We start from the raw sequence: 19968 nt of genomic DNA on the forward strand, positions 1-19968 counted from the left end.
CAGTGGTTTTCTGAAGTGTTCCCGAGCCCATGTGTTGATATCCTTAAGAAATTGATGTCGGTTTTTGATACAGTGCCGTCTGAGAGATCGAAGGTCACAGTCATTCAATGTTGGTTTCCGGCCATTCCGCTTACGTGGAGTGATTTCTCCAGATTCTCTGAACCTTTTGATGATATTATGGACAGTAGATGTTGAAATCCGTAATTTTCTTGCAATCGCACTTTGAGAAACGTTATTTCTAAACTGTTTGACTATTTGCTCGCGCAGTTGTGGACAAAGGGGTGTACCTCGCCCAATCCTTTCTTGTGAATGACTGAGCATTTTTTGGGAAGCTGTTTTCATACCCAATCATGGGACACACCTGTTTCCAATTAGCCTGCACACATGTGGGATGTTCCAAATAAGTGTTTGATGAGCATTCCTTAACTTTATCAGTATTTATTACCACCTTTCCCAACTTCTTTGTCACGTGTTGCTGGCATCAAATTCTAAAGTTAATGATTATTTGAAAAAAAAAAAATGTTTTTCAGTTTGAACATCAAGTATGTTGTATTTGTAGCATATTCAACTGAATATGGGTTGAAAATGATTTGCAAATCATTGTATTCCATTTATATTTACATTGTACACAATATTCCAACTAATGGAAACGAGGTTTGTACAAAAACAATGTTGCTTCAGTTTGGTTATAATGCACATCACAGAACATAAATGAAGTATTGTTGACTGTTTTTGCATTATTAAAGTGATTTAAGAGGGACACATGTTTGCTCCAATTAGCTGCATTGTTAGCCACCTAGGACAAGTTAAGTTGTATATGATAGTAAGCTTAAAAAACTAAACATTTTGTCTTCTTGTCTCTCACAATGATTGTGAACGATAGGCAACATTTTAAAAAGTGCAGTTCCACTTTAAGTGAGAAAAATACAGAACAACAACAGAACAATGTGGGTGTTCTGTTTTGCATCTGTAATTAGTACGTTGAGAAAGGACGTGCAAATTAGCAAAAATGGCTGTGAGAAAGGAGTAGATCGCGCTGCAGGTCCGTCCTACGTATGCTTGTCAGAACATATGGAATGTCAAAAATAAAAATATCAGACATCGTCTCTTCAACAATATAATTTTTGAGCAGCTTAATGTCTTGAGGAGCTGATTAAAAAAAATAAATTAATGCGTTTTAGTGTCTATTGGTGTGTTGTTTAATAATGTTTGTTCTTTCATTTAGGTAATACCTGTATATCATAAAACATCCCTTGTATGAAAAAATGTCTTGAAATATTAATTTTCTTGCGTTTGGATCATTCCAGATGTATCAATGCGCTGCCATGTTGTGATGGTCTACTGCCTCCTCACAGAGCGCGCCTTTAGGATACTAAAATCGTTTTTTATTGTATAGATTACGATTCTATATTACCGAAAAGTTTACATTGCAAAATCCCGCAGGTAGGAAGAGCATGATAACATGATTATGGAGGGAAATGAGTGTTTCTATGTGCACAAAATGCCGGTAGTACACGCAAAAACCTAATTTAAATATGTATTTCTGTACCACTTTTGCAGTTATCAATTTAACAGGCAATTTCTTAGTAGATCACACGCGCACCAATAGTACACACAATTTTATAATTTGCACATGCTGTTTAGTGCGTGGTATTTAAATTTTTGTAGATCAGGCCCTGTGAGGACTTTGTTGCCTCATTTGCCATGTTGACTATGTGCATTACCCCGCTATATGGGTTGGTTGGAAATAGTATAATGCAGGCTATTGTGGTCTCTTCATAACAAAGCCGTCACTCCTTTTCAGACTGACATCCTGGTGTTGAGCTGTGACCTGATAACAGACGTGGCTCTTCACGAGGTTGTCGATCTGTTCCGGGCCCATGATGCAACACTGTCCATGCTAATGAGCAAAGCTCATGAATTCACAGAGACCGTCCCAGGCCAGAAGGGAAAAAAGAAAACAGGTAATGACAACAAACACATCATCAGCAGTTTCTCCATATTTTTATGGATAAATGTCACCCGTTGAGATGTTTTTTAAATTATTATTTTCTTGGCTGGAGTGAGACTCTCCCTGCTTCAGTATGGTGCAGACTAACAGCGCTATGTTCAAACTGCTTTGCCAAGTTGGCTACAGACTCAGTCATGTGATTTCTGTGTTCATTTGGACAGCAGTTTTTCAGTTAGTTTTAGTTATAGCAGGGTTTTTCCTGGCTCAATTTGAGGCAGAGGTGGTACAATCCTAAACTTGCGCCAGAATTTTTACATAATTTTTTTCGAGTTTTTTTCAATTTACAGTAATATGATGTAAAGGTAACCGTAAAATGTATTGTCATTTTTATTAGTTTGATGGGTAATTTGCTGTAAAATCATATCTCAAGCAGATAATTAAGTACTTATTTTTATTTCGACAAAAAATGTTTGTAAAGTAGATAGATTAGATAGTACTTTATTTATTCCGTCAGGAGAGTTCCTTCAGGAAAATTACAATTTTCAGCACAATCCCATTCAAGATCAGACAAACATTACAGGGAGACAGAACAGGATCGCTGACGGGTCTGCCGGCTTCCAGCGCCCCTTACAAAAAAGATGACATACAGGTAAACAAGGGGGGGGGGATGGGAGAAAAGAATAGAAGATTAGAATACAATTTAAAAAATCGGTCTTAGCCTGGGCCCTGGAGTGGGGGTGCAGACTGAGGCCAAGGGGGAAAAAAACAAAACAAAATAAATACAACAACAACTCATAGCCATAGTACACATCCCTCTTCCATGTGTGTAAGAGGGAAACATCAAACATCAATGAACACAGAGGACATTAAAGACGTTAAAGAAGCAGATACAAGCAGACACTTCTTCATACAGCTATGAATAAAAAGTAAAATAGACATATCCACTGTGGTGGCCTCTGGAGTGTTCCACGCCATCGTCCGCTGGGGTGGAGGGAGCATGGCCAGAGACAGAAGCAGACCCAACAAAGCAACCAAGACAGCCGACTCCACTCTCGGCCAGTGTCCAGTCCGCATGGATGAGCGAGGATACGTCCAAGGTGACTGAGGTGTCCGACACCTGCTCACCCAGCCAAGACACCGCGAAGCCTCTCCGTCCCGGCTCTCAGTGCTAGCTCCGCAGCTCTGTCCCCCTCATCCGCATCTCCTCCAGTCCCTCCAAACAGACTCTGGTGTAGCAGACACCCAGCAGCTGGTCTCCATGGCCAAAAGGCTCCCAGGAGGCAGATCCAGAAGTCAACAAAAAAAGCACCACAGAGGTCACGAAAGTGTCACCCCTTGTCACACAGTCCCAAAGGGTCCCGGACCAAAAGGCAAAAAAACATAATTACACATGAAAACAAGAGGGAAACACAAAAGGATGACACAAGAGCACAGAGCTCCTGTCTACAGCAGCGCCATCTTGGGAAAAAAAAAAAAAAAAAAAAAAGTATGATAATATACTGTAATATGTGTTGCAATAATGGATTCTATTACAGTTTAAAAGGCATGCAATTTCATGCAGTACATACAGTATATTTTTTCTGTCAAAATGGAAACAATCCATGACATATAGTGAGAAAATATGAAGTACTTTATTGAAACATATCATTTCTAGGTGTTTTCGGGCCAGATAAAACTGATGTGGCGGGCCAGACCGGGCCCCCGGGCCTTGAGTTTGACACATAAACGCTTGCATAGGAGAATGATGGCTCCTAGCTTGTGTGGAAGCAGGGAAGCCCAGACTTCCTTCTCCCCAGCCACTTCGTCCAGCTCCTCCCAGGGGATCCCGAGGCGTTCCGAGGCCAGCCGGGAGACATAGTCTTCCCAACGTGTCCTGGGTCTTCCTCGTGACCTCCTACCGGTCGGACGTGCCCGAAACACCTCCCTAGGGAGGCGTTCGGGTGGCATCCTGACCAGATGCCCGAACCACCTCATCTGGCTCCTCTCGATGTGGAGGAGCAGCGGCTTTACTTTGAGTTCCTCACGGATGACAGAGCTTCTCACCCTACCTCTAAGGGAGAGCCCCACCACCCGGCGGAGGACCACTCATTTCGGCAGCTTGTACCCGTGATCTTGTCCTTTCGGTCATGACCCAAAGCTCATGACCATAGGTGAGGATGGGAACGTAGACTGACCGGTAGATTGAGAGCTTTGCCTTCCAGCTCAGCTCCTTCTTCACCACAACGGATCGATACAGCGTCTGCATTACTGAATACGCCGCACCGATCCGCCTGTCAATCTCACGATCCACTCTTCCCTCACTCGTGAACAGGACTCCGAGGTACTTGAACTCCTCCACTTGGGGGAAGGTCTCCTCCCCAACCCGGAAATGGCACTCCACCCTTTTCCGGGCGAGAACCATGGACTCGGACTTAGAGGTGCTGATTCTCATCCCAGTCGCTTCACACTCGGCTGCGAACCGATCCAATGAGAGCTGAAGATCTTGGCCAGATGAAGCCATCAGGACCACATCATCTGCAAGTAACAGATGATGTGGTCCTCATAGACCACATCAGGACCACATCATCTGCAAATAGCAGAGATCTAATCCTGCATCCTCCAAACCAGATATTCTCAACGCCCTACCTGCACCAAAAAATTATGTCCATAAAAGTTATGAACAGAATTGGTGACAAAGGCCAGCCTTGGCGTAGTCCAACCCTCACTGAAAACGGGTCCGACTTACTGCCGGCGATGCGGACCAAGCTCTGACACTGACCATAGAGGAAGCGGACCGCTACAATAAGACAGTACGATACCCCATACTTTCTGAGCACTCCCCACATGACTTCCCGGGGTACACGGTCGAATGCCTTCTCCAAGTCCACAAAGCACATGTAGACTAGTTGGGTAAACTCCCATGCACCCTCAAGGACACTGCCGAGAGTATAGAGCTGTTCCACAACCAGGACGAAAACCACACTGTTTCTCCTGAATCTGAGGTTTGACTATCCGGCGTAGCCTCCTCGCCAGTACACACGAATAGACCTTACCGGGAAAGCTGAGGAGTGTGATCCCACGATAGTTGGAACACACCCTCTGGTTCCCGTTCTTAAAGAGAGAAACCACCACCCCTGGTCCGCCAATCAAGAGGTACCGCCCCCGATGTCCACGCGATGTTGCAGAGTCTTGTCAACCAAGACAGCCCCACAGCATCCAGAGCCGTAAGGAATTCCGGGCGGATCTCATCCACCCCCGAGGCTTTGCCACCGAGGAGATTTTTAACTACCTCGGCAACCTCAGCCCCAGAAATAGGAGAGCCCACCACAGATTCCCTAGGCACTGCCTCCTCATAGAAAGACGTGCTGGTAGGATTGAGAAGGTCTTCGAAGTATTCCTTCCACCGATCCACAACATCCGCAGTCGAGGTCAGCAGAACACCATCCACACCATACAAGGTGTTGACACTGCACTGCTTCCCTTTCCTGAGGCAGCGGATGGTGGTCCAGAATCGCTTCAACGCTGTCCGGAAGTCGTTTTCCATGGCTTCCCCGAACTCCTCCCATGTCTGAGTTTTTGCCTCTGCGACCGCTGAAACCGCACACCGCTTGGTCTGTCGGTACCTATCCGCTGCCTCCGGAGTCCTATGAGCCAAAGAGCCCGATTGGACTCTTTCTTAAGCTTGACGGCATCCCTCACCGCTGGTGTCCACCCGCGGGCTCTAGGGTTACCGCCACGACAGGCACCAACCACCTTGCGGCCACAGCTCCAATCGGCCGCTTCGACAATAGAGGTACGGAAGATCGTCCACTCGGACTCAAAGTCCAGCGCCTCCCTCGTGACATGTTCAAAGTTCTTCCGGAGGTGGGATTTGAAACTCTCTCTGACGGGAGACTCTGCCAGACGTTCCCAGCAAATCCTCACAATGCGTTTGGGCCTGCCAGGTCTGTCCAGCATCCTCCCCCACCATCTCAGGCAACTCACCACCAGGTGGTGATCGGTAGAAGCTCCGCCCCTCTCTTCACCCGAGTGTCCAAAACATGAGACCGCAAATCCGATGACACAACTACAAAATCGATCATGGAACTGCGGCCGAGGGTGTCCTGGTGCCAAGTGCACATATGGACAACCTTATGTTTGAACATGGTGTTTGTTATGGACAATCTGTGACAAGCACAAAAGTCCAATAACAAAACACCACTCGGGTTCAGATCCGGGCAGCCATTCTTCCCAAACACGCCTCTCCGGGTTTCACTGTCGTTGCTAACATGAGCGTTGAAGTCCCCCAGTAGAATGAGGGAATCACCCGGGGGAGCACTCTCGAGTACTCCCTCGAGTGAATCCAACAAAGGGTGGGTACTCTGACCTGCTGTTTGGCGCGTAAGCGCAAACAGTCAGGACCCGTCCCGCCACTCGAAGGCGGAGGGAAGCTACCCTCTCGTCCACTGGGTTGAACTCCAATGTGCAGGCCTTGAGCAGGGGGGCAACGAGAATGGCCACCGTAGCCCGTCGCCTCTCACTGCCGGCAAGGCCAGAGTGGAAGAGAGTCCAGCCCCTTTTAAAAGAACTGGTTCCAGAGCTTTTGCTGTGCGTCGAAGTGAGTCCGACTATATCTAGCCGGAACTTCTCCACTTCGCTCACTAGTTCAGGCTCCCTCGCCCACCCAGCGAGGTGACGTTCCATGTCCCAAGAGCTAGCTTCTGTAGCCGAGGATCGGACCGCCAAGTATCCTGCCTTCGGCTACCGCCCAGCTCACATTGCACCCGACCTCTATGGCCCCTGCTATGGGTGGTGAGCCCATTGGAGGGGGGACCCAGGTTGCCTCTTCGGGCTGTGCTCGGCCTGGCGCAATGGGTACGCCATATTGCCCCACCTGGCTCCAGAGGGGGGCCCCGGTGACCCGCGTCCGGGCGAGGGAAATTTGAGTCCTGCGTGTATTTTCTTCATAAGAGGTCTTCGAGTATTTTGTTTTTCTACAAAATACAAAATCTGGCAAAACAACAACACCTAGCAGACAGTTATTTTTTGTATTGTCATTAAATCATGTTTATTCTTTCTGTATTGAGCTTAAAAGACATTTCGTTAAAGTAAATTAATTGTATGTTCATGGTGTAAAACTTGAAAATTATCCGTCTCGGGTACACGTATTATTGATAAAATATTAAGTAGATCTGCAATAATTGCGATTAAATTTGAGTTAACTATGAACAATCCGGTAATTGCAAATAAATATTTTAAATATTTGATAGCCCAAATATATATACATATTGTAGCGTTGGACGGGTTAACAATGGTCTTTACTGAAAGATGTCAAGAAATGCTGACACATTGTATGATCTTTAAACCGGTTTAATGATCACGCTAATTTCAAGCACACACACACAAGTGAATGCAAAGCATACTTGGTCAACAGCCATACCTGTCACACTGAGGGTGGCCGTGTAAACAACTTTAACACTGTTACAAATATGCACCACACTGTGAACCCACACTAAACAAAAATGACAAACACATTTCTGGAGAACATCTGCACCCTAAAACAACATAAACACAACAGAACAAATACCCAGAAACCCTTGCAGCACTAACTCTTCCAGGACGCTACACAGCCCCCACCTAGCTGGGTTCGTTATCCACAACAGCCCATGTGTTCATCACAAAGTCCCGATAGCCACCATCAGATGGGCCGTCGACGCCCATCTGATGGTGGCTGGCTTCTACCACCATCTGCAGGTAGGTCGGAAGTTGGGGTTACCTCAGCATAGGGCTGGGCGATATATTGATATACTCAATATATCGCGGATTTGTCTCTGTGCGATATAGAAAATGACTATATTTTGATATTCGAATATACATTCTCACGCAGTTGCTTTTAGTTGCGGGCATTACAGTACGGGCTCTTCCCACTCTTTCCTGTGTCTCCTCCTCACAGACAGCAAGCGCACTTTCTTACTTTCTTTCGCTGAGCAGAGGGTATGGGTAACAATAGCTTTAGTGAGCATGAGCATGGGTAACAATATCTGTAGTGCGAGTGGCAATACGAGAGAAAGAAGGTGCGAATCTGGTAACAAATGAAAGAAGAATGCATTTCCAAGAAAAACAGCACAGGGTCCATCGTCTGGCGGTTGTTTGGCTTCAAGTGGAATATGTCGAACAGACAACTGTAATTTGTCAAGTGTGGGGCAAAAGCGTTGCTACAAAAAGTAGCATTACAGCTAATATGTAGCATTATTTGAAAAGTCACCTGCTAGAGAATGAAGAGTGCTTACTCCGCATTTCAACATCTCCATTCGGCGCCACACCAAGAAAATGCTGAGGCATCCATTTCCACATCAACACCGTTTGAAAAAAATAGTGAACAACAGAAGGAGATAATGTCCGCAGTAACCTACCACATAGCGAAGGACGCACACTATTTGATTTCCTATAATGCAGCTAATTTTTATTTGACAGTTATTGAAATATCTTGTGTTACATCGTGCACAAAAGTGCACTTAGTTTTTCTTTTAAACTTTTGTAGTGGCCTCCAAAAACCATAGCAACAGGCGTGCGCAGTTCGTGGCCAAACATCAATGATGCAGGGCTGCAGCATGTTGACTCCTGCACCGCTGTCCTGTAGGCCCAAAGAAGGAGTGGGAGGTGTAAGTCCCAGTCTCTCTGCCGGTTGTCGGGGAGAATGGTAAGTTGTGTGGCCAAGGTTCTATTAAAACGATCCACCAACCTGTCGCTCTGGGGGTGCAGAGGCGTGGTGCAAGTATTTTTCAAACCCAGGCGACGGCACACCTCCTGGAATACCTGGGACTCGAAGTTCTGTCCCTGGTCGCTGTGCAGCTCCTCTAGGGCTCCGAATCGGCAGAACATCTCAGAAACCAATCTCTCTGCCGTTGTTGCAGCTCTCTGGTCGCGTACTGCATACGCTTCTGGCCACTTCGTGAAGTAGTCCAGAAGCAACTAAGATGTAACGGTTTCCGCTATCAGAAAATGGGCCTAGAATGTCCACATCCACTCACTCCATGTGGGCCCCACCTGGAACTGCTGAAGGGGAGCATGGGAGTGGCGTGTGGGGCCTTTATCACAGCGGTGGACATGCATCACCACGTCACGGCGACAGCCTGGCCAGTAAAAGCGCTGCCTCAGTCATAGCAATGTCTTGGTCACTCCAAAATGGCCAGTCCCTGGGAAGCCATTCATCACTTCGAGGACCTGAGACCGCATTACCTGGGGCACCAGGAGTTGTAGGGCAGCACGTTGTCCTCTGTCGGGTCTTCCCAGCGTTGATATAGCAGGTTGCGAGACAACAGGAGGCTGTCCCACTGGGAGTACAGTGCTTTGGTCTCAGTGTCCAAGTGCACCACTGTGGTCCATTCCGGTCGTTGCTGTGCCCCCACCCAGCTGCAAGCTCTCTCAAGCACTGGGTCTTGCCTTTGATGGTCGATCAGTTTTTGGGGGGTGATGCTGTCCAGGTCGACTGTAATGTCATGTTGCCTGACTGCAGCTACTGATGGATCTGCCATGCAATACTCCTCCGCCCGCCGGTAGAAACGACACGCCTTCTCACAAGGCCGTCTTGAGAGTGTATCAGCGTTGCAATACAAACCGATAACCATAAAGGTAGGGACGGAAATGACGAAGGCCCTGGACAATGGCCAACAATTCCCAACGGGTGACGCAGTAGTTTCGTTCTAGCATGCTTAGCCCCCGACTGCAAAAGGCCATCACCTGCTCGCCGTGATTCCCTTCCTTTGACAGCACAACCCTCACACCGACATCACTGTCATCTGTATCAACCATGAAACGGCGCCTGGGGTCTGGATAGGAAAACACTGGGGCTCGGACCAAAGCCTCTTGTAGTTGTGCAAAGGCCTTATTGCTGCTGCCAGTCCATTTGAATAACTTCCCCTTGTGTGTGAGCTGGTGCAAGGGGCCAGCAATGGTTGCTAAGTCCTTGATGAATCTCCGGTGATAGGATGCCAGTCCCAGGAAACTCTGCAACTATTTAATATCACTTGGCACCGGCCAGTCATAGACTGTGGCAATCTTGGCTGGATCAGTGGCAACACCTTACCCACTGAGTACATGCCCCAGGAAGGGAATTTCATGCAGAAGCAAATGGCACTTTTTGGAGTTCAATCGCAGCCCAGCCTGACGAATGGCCTGGAACACATGCTAGAGGTTCTGTAGAGCGCCCTTAAATCCTGCAGCATGCCCCCGGAGGTCATCCAGGCACACCACACAGCGATCACGGGGGATAGATGCCAGCACTCTCTCCATCAACAGCTCAAACGTGGCAGGTGCGTTGCAAAGCCCAAATGGCATCACGAACTGTTAGAGTCTTTGACCTATCGTGAACGCTGTCTTTAGTTGCGCTTCGGCGGCCAACTTGATGTCGTGGAGTACGAGACTTGTGTGCATGCAGTCTTCATCTGTTGCTGCAAAAATGTCCTGGAAGGCATTCAGTAAGCTTTTCAGTCGCTCCTGCTGGGTGGTATCCAGGCTTTGACTGCTTCGCTCGTAACAGTTCTGCAATAGCCTGCTGGGTCTCCATAGTAGGCGGCCTATTAGTAGAAGGGTTAAGTTAAAACCTCTCCTGGTCCACCATCAAGGTCTTAGCAGGGTATGGCTCTGTGGGTGCTGTCACTCTGCGGGCGCCTGGCTCATCAGTCCCCTGGAGGGCAACTGTTTTCTCACCAAGATGAAGCATGACCCTAGGCACATCGACCACAGCTCCCCACATCTCCAACAGGTCAAGCCCAACAATGCAGGGGTCTTGAATGTCAGCCAGCCATAATGGGTGTTGTTTCTCTTGGTCCGCCACCTTAATGCACACTGTTCGTTGGCCCAGCATGGCAGCCTTGCTACCTGTGACGGTTGTAATTTCGGTGTTTGTGATTGTCCAGCCTAGTGGCAAGCTGCGCTGCAAGGGGGGAAGGACACCCAGCCGAATGATGGAGATGGTGGACCCCGTGTCAACTAGGGCTCTGCAGACCGTTCCATCAAGCTCACATTCCAGGTATAGCCCCTGGGCCTTCCCCAGGCGGCCCAGTCGCTGGATGTCAGTTCCCCGACACTGACACCCTTCTGTAGTTTAACGACACCTCAGCAGCAACATCAATGGGGGAAGGGGCTGGACAGTGTCTCGCAATGTGGCTAGGGACACCGTAACAGTTCACTTTGGTCTGCCTCCCCCGGGAGGAGCGTGACCGTGGTGTTCTCGTTCTGTCCCATCACATCCAGCCTGGCGGACTCGAGGAACATCACGGTGGCCATCTAGACACAGGACGTGCTCCACACGTTCAGGTTCAGTCAATGCAGCAGAGAGAGAGAGCTAATATGTAGCATGATTTGAAAAGCCACCTGCCAGAGAATGAAGAGTGCTTACTCCGCATGTCAAAATCTCCATTCGGTGCCACACCAAAAAAATACAGAGGCAACCATTTCCACATCAACACCGTATGAAAAAATAGTGAACAACATAAGGAGATAACGTCCGCAGTAACCTACCACATAGTGATTTGATTTCCTATTATGCAGTTCATTTTAATTTGACAGTTATTGAAATATCTTGTGTGACATCATGCACAAAAGTCCACTTTATTTGTTTTAAACTATTGTAGTGGAGTTCTGTACAAAAGGTCCACTTCAATTTAATGTTGTTTTAATATGTCATCTTAGTGACATCATGCACACAAGTGCACTCATCACTTGTATTAAATTGTCTCTGACAATCTTGCACTCTCTGTTTTGAAATTACATGAATGTTTGTGCCACTGCTTAATAACTGTTTGATAAATACAGTTTTGGTCAATTGATTTAGTTGTTATTTCCCTCTCTGCATGAAAGTTTAAAATGAGCATATATTGATGCAGTATGAACAAGAATGTTTTAATGTAGACACAGAGAATTATCATATTTTGTGATTTATATGCATCAAGTTTTAATTCAAGGCTAAGGCAAAATACTGATATATATCGTGTATCGTGACATGGCCTTAAAATATCGAGATATCAAAAATAGGCCATATCGCCCAGCCCTATATGGGTGTTACCGTTTAGTGGTCAATTGTACGGAATATGACTGTACCTTGCAATCTACTAATAAAAGTCTCAATCAATCAAGCACCTAGCAATGCTGCTAATGCTATAATGTCACAATGAAACTGCATCCATCACTCGCCTTCTAAAACTTATTGCTCATCTTCTTTGTGTTCGGGCTCAAAAACGTTGTTGGCTCTCACAAAGTCTGTTTGATTAGCATTGTTGTTGATGGGGAAGGGATCTATGGTTCCTAGTGCACGTCACATAATCATGTGACTGGCTTCTTTATTATCTCTCAAAATATTTCAGGAATCTTTGTAAGATTGATACTATTTTGACCATATCTATGTATCTGCAAACTTTGGAAGTCTTTTGTTGTCATAAATCAGATGTACTTTAAAGCAGTGGTTCCCAACCACTTTATTAGTACCGGACCGCAGAAGAATTTTTTATGAATTAATTTTATTATTATTATTATTCATTATTATTATTTTTTATTTTATTTTTATTTAATCAACATAAAAACACAAGATACACTTACAATTAGTGGACCAACCCAGAAAAACCTACATTTTTCATGAAAAAAAATTTAAAAGCCCCCCTCCCACCCCACCGGGCCGCAGGACAAAATATCAAGCGTTGACAGGTCCGCAGCTAAAAAAAGGTTGGGGACCACTGCTTTAAAGCACAACAATTAGTAATTAGAGACATACATTACCTCAAAATACACCTAAGGAAGGTACAGTTTATGTAAAAAAAAAAAAGTTGATAACTGTTTATTTACTTAAATGGTGTATATGTTTTTAAATGTGCCTGTGCAGCTGAGCAGCGAGATTTCGTGGGTGTGGACCAATCGGGAAAAAGACTTTTGTTCATGGCCAATGAGGTGGATCTGGAGGAGGGGCTATCAATCAGGAAGTCCATTTTGAAAAAGTAAGTCAAATTTCAACTCTTTAAAATATATATATAGCTCGTAGACGTCTGCGTTACTGCACTTCCCTTCAATTGGAGAGCAGATGTTTTTGTTTCTAATCAGGCTTTTGGGTAACATGATGTGTGAGATATTTGTTACAGGAAGAGAGCAGCGCCAGCTAGGTTTTCATTTCCTCATCCTAAAATGCCGGTTTGCGCGAGAGTGGTGTTTTGGGAGCTCGTAAATACTTCATGGAGTCAAAGCCACTGTAAATTCTGGCAAATGTGAGAGGGCCTAAGCAGCTGCTTGCAAGCTTTCTTGCACTGGAAAGTCTTCAGCCATCATTTCTCTCACTTGCACAATCTGTTCACAGAAATGCTTCCCAATCGCACACAAGTCCATCCAACGCCTTGAGGCTAGATATTCTTCTTTTGACATGCTATGGAAACCCTTTGTTCCTGTTATCGCTTGTACAAACCCCGTTTCCATATGAGTTGGGAAATTGTGTTAGATGTAAATATAAACGTAATACAATTATTTGCAAATTATTTTCAACCCATATTCAGTTGAATATGCTACAAAGACAACATATTTTATGTTCAAACTGATAAAACAATTTATTTATTTATTATTAACTTTAGAATTTGATGCCAGCAACACATGACAAAGACTTTGGGAAAGGAGGCAATAAATACTGATAAAGTTGAGGAATGCTCATCAAACACTTATATGGAACATCCACCAGGTGTGCAGGCTAATTGGGAACAGTTGGGTGCCATGATTGGGTATAAAAGCAGCTTCCATGAAATGCTAAGTAATTCACAAACAAGGATGGGGCGAGGGTCACCACTTTGTAAGCAAATTGTCGAACGGTTTTAGAACAACATTTCTCAACGAGCTATTGCAAGGAATTTAGGGCTTTTACCATCTACGGTCCGTAAAATCATCAAAAAGTTCAGAGAATCTGGAGAAATCACTGAACGTAAGCGATGATATTACGGGCTTTTGATCCCTCAGCCGGTACTGCATCAAAAACCGACATCAGTGTGTAAAGGACATCACCACATGGGCTCAGGAACACTTCATAAAACCACTGTCAGTAACTACAGTTGGTCGCTACATCTGTAAGAGCAAGTTAAAGTTCTACTATGCAAAGCCAAAACCATTTATCAACAATATCCTGAAACGCCACCAGCTTGGCTGGGCCCGAATTTATCTTAAATGGACTGATGCCAAGTGGAAAGGTGTTCTGTGGTCTGATGAGTCCACATTTCAAATTAGTTTTGGAAACAGAGGATGTTTTGTTCTCCGGAACAAAGAGGAAAATAACCATCCGGAATGCCATAGTCGCAAAGTTCAAAAGCCAGCATCTGTGATGGTATGGGGGTGTATTCAGGGATGGGAATTTTCTGCGGATCCGCGGAATTACGCCAATTTTGGCGCCGCCAGGGTCATTTCTGTGAATCATTTGAATCCAGTAGGGGGGGTTAGGTACTCGTGGTTTTTGTCTCTGCGTTGACCTAGTTATCAGTACAAGGCAGAGAATTCCCGCGAAAAATATAATGTGAAGGCACCAGATTGGCTAGCTCTACTATCAACTGACAACATCAACCAATGACATTGCCCGTTATAGGCATCTGCACGCGTCGTTTGCCGACAATATCTAGTCCCTGATCCTCAATTATTGTGAGCGTTTCTGAACTCGTATTCTGTTTATATTGGTTGTGTTTATCGGCGACTAATCTGGAAAGAAAACACAGTAGCTCTCAATTAACATGTTTCTTTATTGACAAAACAGTTTTAGACATGGTTAAGCTTATTCAAGATAGGAATGCTTCATTAGCGAAAGATATCGATAAGTGCGTGAGAAACAAGTGGAACTGCGCATGGCTCGATATATCTATCAAACTTAAGGTGAAGATTAACAACAATATCGTAGAAGTAGACGAACTGATCAGCGATTTCATTGCAAAGTTTTCAGTGCCTATATTGCAAGGACATTGTGAAGTATGGAATTCGGGGGTAAAGGTGGCACTCTTTGACCACGCGAAATGGGCAAGGCATCTAAGTAAAGTGAGTTTACGGAGAAAAATTCTGGTTAATCCATTTGTAGGCCTATTTTTGTCTATAATCCAAAAGTGTGCAAGAATTTGATATATGTGTAAACTTGTATACATACACATGATACATTTTTATGAAAATATTTGCTATTAAATGTGAAATTTTGGTCAGGAAAATATTGTTACATTTTGACTCAAAATAGCAGAAAATGCATCCTAAGCTAACATAGATTTAAAAAAATTTCTGGGGGGGGCATGTTTTTTAGGATTGAAAAATGTTCAGCTGATTTTGTAAATCTTCATTCCCATCCCTGTGTATTAGTGCCCAAGGCATGGGTAACTTACACATTTGTGAAGAAAACGTTAATGTAGGTTCATACAGGTTTTGGAGCAACATATATTGTCATCCAAGCAACATTATCATGGACACCCCTGCTTATTTCAGCAAGACGGGTGTTACAATAGAGTGGCTTCATAAAAAAAGAGTGCGGTTACTTTCCTGGCCCGCCTGCAGTCCGGACCTGTCTCCCATCGAAAATGTGTGGCGCATTATAGAGCGTAAAATACGACAAAGGAGACCCCGGACTATTGAACGACTAAAGCTCTACATAAAACAAGAATGGGAAAGAATTCCACTTTCAAAGCTTCAACAATTAGTTTCCTCAGTTCCCAAACGTTTATTGAGTGTTGTTAAAAGAAAAGGTGATGTAACACAGTGGTGAACATGTCCTTTCCCATTTACTTTGGCACGTGTTGCAGCCATGAAATTCTAAGTTAATTATTATTTGCAAAATAAATGAAGTTTATGAGTTTGAACATCAAATATCTTGTCTGTATAGTGCATTCAATTGAATATGGGCTGAAAAGGATTTGCAAATCACTGTACTCCGTTTATATTTACATCCAACACAATTTCCCAACTCATATGGAAACGGGGTTTGTATTTCAAGTCTTCCAATCACTTATTCGTACAGCACATGTCAAACAAATAAAAGAGGAGAGTACAAAAATCAAATGAAGGCAATATTTCTAAGTAAGGTAATCACACAATAAATTCTAGCGTTGTGGATTACTGCGAGTCACCTCTGGGTATTTTAAGTGTGGTAGTACTGTTTTCTACATAAGTTTCTATCCAGCCACCGGTCTTTGAAATGTCCCAAAGAGCTCACTGAATATTTGTGCACGTTTCTAAACTTTCTCAGACTATTAAAATAAATATTGTGACAAATGTTTTTTCATTTAAGCAATACGCTTTTGAGAATTTTAACAATTACATTGTAATTTTAGATGCAAGAAAAATACTAAAACAAAAACATTTCTCCATACAAATATATATACAGTACTTTAAACAAATCACATTGAAGTTAAAGTTAAATTACCAATGATTGTCACACACACAATAGGTGTGGTGAAATTTGTCCTCTGCATTTACCCATCTCCTTAATCACCCCCTGGGAAGTGAGGGGAGCAGTGGGCAGCAGAGGCGCCGCGCCTGGGAATGATTTATGGTGATTTAACCCCCAATTCCAACCCTTGATGCTGAGTGCCGAGCAGGGAGGCAATGAGTCCCATTTATTATAGTCTTTGGTATGACTCGGCCGGGGTTTGAACTCACAACCTACCGGTCTCAGGGCGGACACTCTAACCCAGGGGTCTCAAACATGCGGCTCGCGAGACGTTATTATGCGGCCCGCGTTTGGATATGACAATTTAATTTTGGTGTGGCCCGCGAGTTTATTATATGAATGGCGCTTGATAGGTCATGCTTGCCAACATCCCCGATTTTCCCGGGAGACCCCTGAATTTCAGGGCACCAATTTTCTCGAAGCCCCTGTCAATTGTTAACAGATTAACAATATTCAGGGATTGCCATAATGGCACTGCCTTTGGCACCCCCTACATCCTGAACTGACAGCGTGCAAGGCCAGGTGTATGTTGCATCTAGCCATGGAAGACGCACGTGTGATTTTGCAAGATATATTTGATCAACAGCTACACACGTCACTCTAAGGGTGGCCGTAAAAAAAACTTTTAACACTGTTACATATATGTCCCAGACTGTGAACCCACACCAAACAAGAATGACAAAACACATTTCGGGAGAACATCTGCATCGTAACAAAACATAAACATACCAGAACAATTACCCAGAATCCCATGCAGACCTAACTCTTCCGGGCTACAATATACACACCCCTGCTACCACCAACCCCCCACACCCCCAACCTCCCTACGTGCGTCGGTTGAGGTGTTGTATATTGTAGCCCTGCAAGGTGTTCTGGGTATTTGTTCTCTTGTGTTTAAGTTGTGTTAAGGTGCGGAAATTGTTTGGTGTGGGTTCACAATGTGGCGCATATTTTTAACAGTGTTAAAGTTGTTTATACGGCACCTTTAGTGTGACCTGTATGGCTGTTGACCAAGTACGTCTTGCAGCCGCTGACGTTGTTCTGCACAAGTCTCACACAACATGATACAGAGCCGGCACATTGTTTGTGTGATATAAAGGCGTGCGCGATGACATGTAGTGGAGCTGTAGTCTTCTTTTGGGGGTGCGCGGACCCCTGGAGGTACTTGAAGGTATGCCAAGGGACAAGTGACATTTATTAAAAAGATTCTAAAAAACAGCAGCAATTCATAAATCCTTTATACATATGTTTATTGAATAATACTTCAATGAAGTATGAATGTAAGTTCATAAACTGTGGATAAATAATAAAACAATCCAACATTCAGTGTTGACAGCTAGACTTTTTGTGGACACGTTCCATAAATATTGATGTTAAAGATTTATTTTTTGTGAAGAAATGTTTAGTTCATGAATACAGATGGATCTCTATTACAATCCCCAAGGAGGGCACTTTATGTGGATGATTACTTCTATGTGTAGAAATCTTTATTTATAATTGAATCACTTGTTTATTTTTCAACAAGTTTTTTTTTGTTATTTTTATATCTTTTTTTCCAAATAGTTCAAGAAAGACCACTACAAATGAGCAATATTTTGCACTGTTATACAATTTAATAAATCAGACCCTGATGACATAGTGCTGTATTTTACTTCTTTATCTCTTTTTTTTAACCAAAAATGCTTTGCTCTGATTAGGGGGTACTTGAATTAAAAAAATGTTCACAGGGGGTACATCACTGAAAAAAGGTTGAGAACCACTGTTGTAGAGGACGTTAAAGGCAGTGCAGTCACGGCAGCCCTTAATAATGTCGGCCGGGTGAAAATTGGGATAAATTCGGGAGAATGGTTGCACCGGTAGATTGTCGGGTGGTGCACTGAAATTCAGGAGTCTCCCGGAAAAATCGTGAGGATTGGCAAGTATGTTGCTAGGGCGGGAAAGCCATTCATAGAAGGTGAATTCATTAAGAAGTGCATGCTAGATTTTTTTAAGAAATCTTTTCTTGCGCCCCAGCCTCACCCAGTTTCTGCATCCAGTGGCCCCCGGTAAATTGAGTTTGAGGCCCCTGCTCTAACCACTAGGCCACTGAGTAGGTCATTAAATGCCATGTTAACAAAATACCTGCGGGGATCTTTGACTAAATTGTTTGGGGGCCGCATTTTCAGAAAGCTTCGTATGGAGGGACCAGTAGGGATGGTAATCGAAAACGTTCTTTTGTTTAGAACCGGTTCTCAGTGTATCAATTGATTGGAATCGCTTGCCATTTTTTCATACAGTTCTTTTAACGATTCTTCCGGGTTGGAATGATGTCATTACGCAATATACCGAGTGACGTCAGATCACAAAATGGCGGAACAAACACTAAAATTGTACAAGAAAAGACTGCAATAAATAAAAGGCTGCTATTTCATCAAGAGGACATACAAGCAACATTTGAACACACAGCATGCAATAACTATAAATGAAAGTCGCTTCCATCTCATTCCAGCAGCAGTACCACTAGTACGTCATCTGAATATCACGTTAGCGCTCGTATTTGTTGAATTGAAATGAATGCCTTCTCTTTTAAATGAGCGTGACGAGAGACAGATTCTCACTGGTCCGAGCCGGGTAGTACTCGCTCCAGTTCACGTCTCCCGCTAATCGAATGTCTCCGAGCAGCGACTAAGTTTGTGGTCAAAAGTTTGCATTTTCAGTAGGTGAATGAAAATGCAAACTTTGTAAGAGAAAAGTGCAACCAGATTTTTTCAGTCATTATATTATTCAGGTGAAACTCAGAAAATTAGAATATGGTATCCATTCATGTCAGCAATTAACTTCAAATGTAAAACTAATCTGTAACATTAACTCATTATATGCAAAGTGAGACATGTCAAGTCTTTTTTTGTTATCATTTTGATCATCGTGGCTTACAGTTTTTAAAACCTTACATTTTGTGAGATTTTTAATTCAAAGTTTTCATTAATTGTAAGACATCAAAAGGATTATCAATAAAGTCTTGCCATATCTCACTCTGCATGTAAATGAGTTATTATCAAATGTTTCTAAACCGTGTGTTATTAGCACACCATTAATTCTACAGAAACATATTAATTTCTTAAATGTATTTTTTTTTTCTTCCATGCTACATACGGTATGTGCCTCTTGAGTCCTCACTGTAAGCCAGTTAGTTATTATCACGTTTTTAAACCATGTGTTATTTGCACACGATTAACTCTACAGAAGCATATAATTTCTTAAATGTATTCATATATATATATATATATATATATATATATATATATATATATATATATATATATATATATATATATATATATATATATATATATATATACATATACACATAAAAAAATATATATACATATATATACATATATTATTTTGTTTTAATTTTTTTTCTTCCATGCTACATATGTGCCTCTGACTCCTCACTGTAAACCATGTAGGAACATGTTACCTCTAAACCAGGGGTTGTGAACCTTTTTAAAATGTATTCCCGTGAGAGCCATATAGTATTTTTTAACAGTGAATACAACTAAATCCGTTTATTTATAAATAAGACCAACATTTTTAGAGTACAATAAGTCTCATTCTTTTTAATAACATTGTTATTCTGAAGCTA

General features: G+C 43.5%; 1 protein-coding gene across 1 annotated transcript in view; it reads left to right on the plus strand.

Moving 5' to 3' along the window:
* Nucleotides 1-19968, plus strand: part of eif2b3 (eukaryotic translation initiation factor 2B, subunit 3 gamma) — a 133034-nt gene that overhangs the window by 67018 nt on the left and 46048 nt on the right. The window contains exons 4-5 of the mRNA XM_061920059.1: nucleotides 1805-1964; nucleotides 12786-12897. Of these exons, the coding sequence (XP_061776043.1) occupies nucleotides 1805-1964; nucleotides 12786-12897 (272 nt within the window). The remainder of the gene's footprint in view (nucleotides 1-1804; nucleotides 1965-12785; nucleotides 12898-19968) is intronic.

This window comes from Nerophis ophidion, linkage group LG14 (assembly GCF_033978795.1).
Source record: "Nerophis ophidion isolate RoL-2023_Sa linkage group LG14, RoL_Noph_v1.0, whole genome shotgun sequence".
In the NCBI taxonomy this organism is placed as follows: Eukaryota; Metazoa; Chordata; class Actinopteri; order Syngnathiformes; family Syngnathidae; genus Nerophis; species Nerophis ophidion.